Consider the following 1,987-nt stretch of genomic DNA (forward strand, 5'->3'; position numbering starts at 1 on the left):
TGCCCTTAGATGCCGTCTCGACGAGTGGTGGTTAGAGAGCTCGACGCGGACGGATCGGGCACGATTGACGCGGCCGAGTTGCACCAAGGCATGCATGCGCAGGGCCTGGCCCTCACGGTGCACGACGCCGCGCAGATGGTCGCGCGGTACGATTTGGACGGGACTGGCACGATCGAGTTTCCAGAGTTCCTCGACCTCATGTCGCAGTTTTACTTTGACAACAAACCGACGACGGAATGGGGAGGCGACGGGTTCACCGCGCGCCACAAATTCGTGTCGCTGTGTCTCGACCACGAGCTCCCGCCGTGCCTGCGGCTCATCATTCGCAGCAAGGTGCGCGCGGTCGACACCGCGTTTGCCGACGACAAGCCATGGTAGGTATCGCCCGACATCAACGTGTCGCACATGAGCATGGGCGACGAGCTCGTGCAAGGTACGCGCGCGCGCTCGCAACGACGTCATCGCGCGTCGATTGATCTAGTGTTTTGCGAGTGCCTCGTCGAGCTGCCGATGGTGCATTCGCTAAACTTGCGCAACAATCGGCTCACGGACGCAGGGATCGCGGCCGTTGTTCGTGTACGTAGACGACGTCGTCATCGTGCGGTGGTTGTCTCGATGGCGCGCAAAAACTCACGTCGCGCGCAGGCCGTGATGAACAAGCCCGACCTGTGCACGTTGGACTTGTCGGAAAACAAAGTGGATGGCGACGGGGCCGCCGCGCTGGCCGCGTACATGGCGACGGCAACGTGTGGTTTGTCGACGTTGCTCTTGAGCCATTGCGACCTTGGTACGATCGGCGGCGGCGGCGTGATTGAAGCCACCCACACACACGTAGACGATGGCGAAGCGCGCGCGTTTGCCAGCGCGATGTGCACCAACCGCACGTGCCACACCCTCGACTTGAGCCGCAACCTGATCGGAGCGAACGAAGCGCTCAACGTTGTCCAGCCGGACCTCGTCACGGGCGGCGAAGCCCTCGCCGAGATGCTCGCGACCAACGGCCATTTGACGGTGCTCAACCTGAGCTGGAACTTTTTGCGACTCAACAGCGCCGTCGAGTTGGGCCGGGCGCTGGCACAAAACAACAGTACGTCCGCTTGTCATCGTGATCGTCGTCACCCGCGCGCCGTCTAGCGCTCAAGGCGCTCAACTTGAGCTACAACGCGTTCGGAAACGACGGCGCGCAAGCGATCGGGTGCGCGCTCCAGCACAACATGTGCCTGGAATCGCTCGACATGTCAAACAACAACATCCCGAGCCAGGCGGCGTTTGTGATGGCCGAGAGCCTGCACCACAACGACACGCTGACGTTGCTCGCCATGGACGGCAACCCCCTCGGCCGCATTGGCGGGATGACGCTGCTCCATGCGATCTCGACGGCATGCAACAAAGCGCTTACGATTTCCCTGCTCGGGTGCAACTTTGCCATGGAAGACTCGGGCGGGTTTGACCCGTCCAACGCGACGGTAATGCCGTCGAGTTGTCGCTAGGCGTGTCGCTGATCGAGCGGCAGGGTGCGTACGATCTGAACATGGACGTCCCGTACGAGCGCGCGATCGCGCTCGAGCTTCTTCGACTCGCCAACACGCAAAAAGGATGCAAGTTCGTCTCGTTTCACCACGTTGTGGACAAGGTACGATCGCATTCTGGTCTCGGCTCGTTTTCGCCGCCGCCGCCGCCGCCGTCTTGCGCGCCGCGTGCATGGGACAGCAGGCCGACATGGATGGTTTTTGCCGGTGTAGACGACGACCCGTGCGATTCACGTCGAGAAGCGCGAAGTCCACCAGGCGCGCGCCAAGCTTGTCGCACGAAAGACCACGCACGCCGTGTTGCGAGGTCGCATGGCGTCGGACAAGCTGGCCGCGCTGTTCCAGTACGTTTGTTTGCGTGGCTGCCCTTAGATGCCGTCTCGACGAGTGGTGGTTAGAGAGCTCGACGCGGACGGATCGGGCACGATTGACGCGGCCGAGTTGCACCAAGGCATGCA

At 62.2% G+C, this 1,987-nt stretch overlaps 1 protein-coding gene across 2 annotated transcripts in view; it reads left to right on the plus strand.

Annotated features, from left to right (window-relative positions):
- Positions 1 to 1,987, plus strand: part of H310_14185 — a 7,835-nt gene that overhangs the window by 2,495 nt on the left and 3,353 nt on the right. For both annotated transcript variants that reach the window (XM_008881993.1, XM_008881992.1), the window contains 6 exons: positions 482 to 576; positions 646 to 787; positions 836 to 1,087; positions 1,135 to 1,466; positions 1,514 to 1,633; positions 1,743 to 1,873. In XM_008881993.1, the coding sequence (XP_008880215.1) occupies positions 482 to 576; positions 646 to 787; positions 836 to 1,087; positions 1,135 to 1,466; positions 1,514 to 1,633; positions 1,743 to 1,873 (1,072 nt within the window). The remainder of the gene's footprint in view (positions 1 to 481; positions 577 to 645; positions 788 to 835; positions 1,088 to 1,134; positions 1,467 to 1,513; positions 1,634 to 1,742; positions 1,874 to 1,987) is intronic.

Source organism: Aphanomyces invadans, assembly GCF_000520115.1.
Source record: "Aphanomyces invadans strain NJM9701 unplaced genomic scaffold supercont1.62, whole genome shotgun sequence".
NCBI lineage: Eukaryota > Oomycota > Saprolegniomycetes > Saprolegniales > Verrucalvaceae > Aphanomyces > Aphanomyces invadans.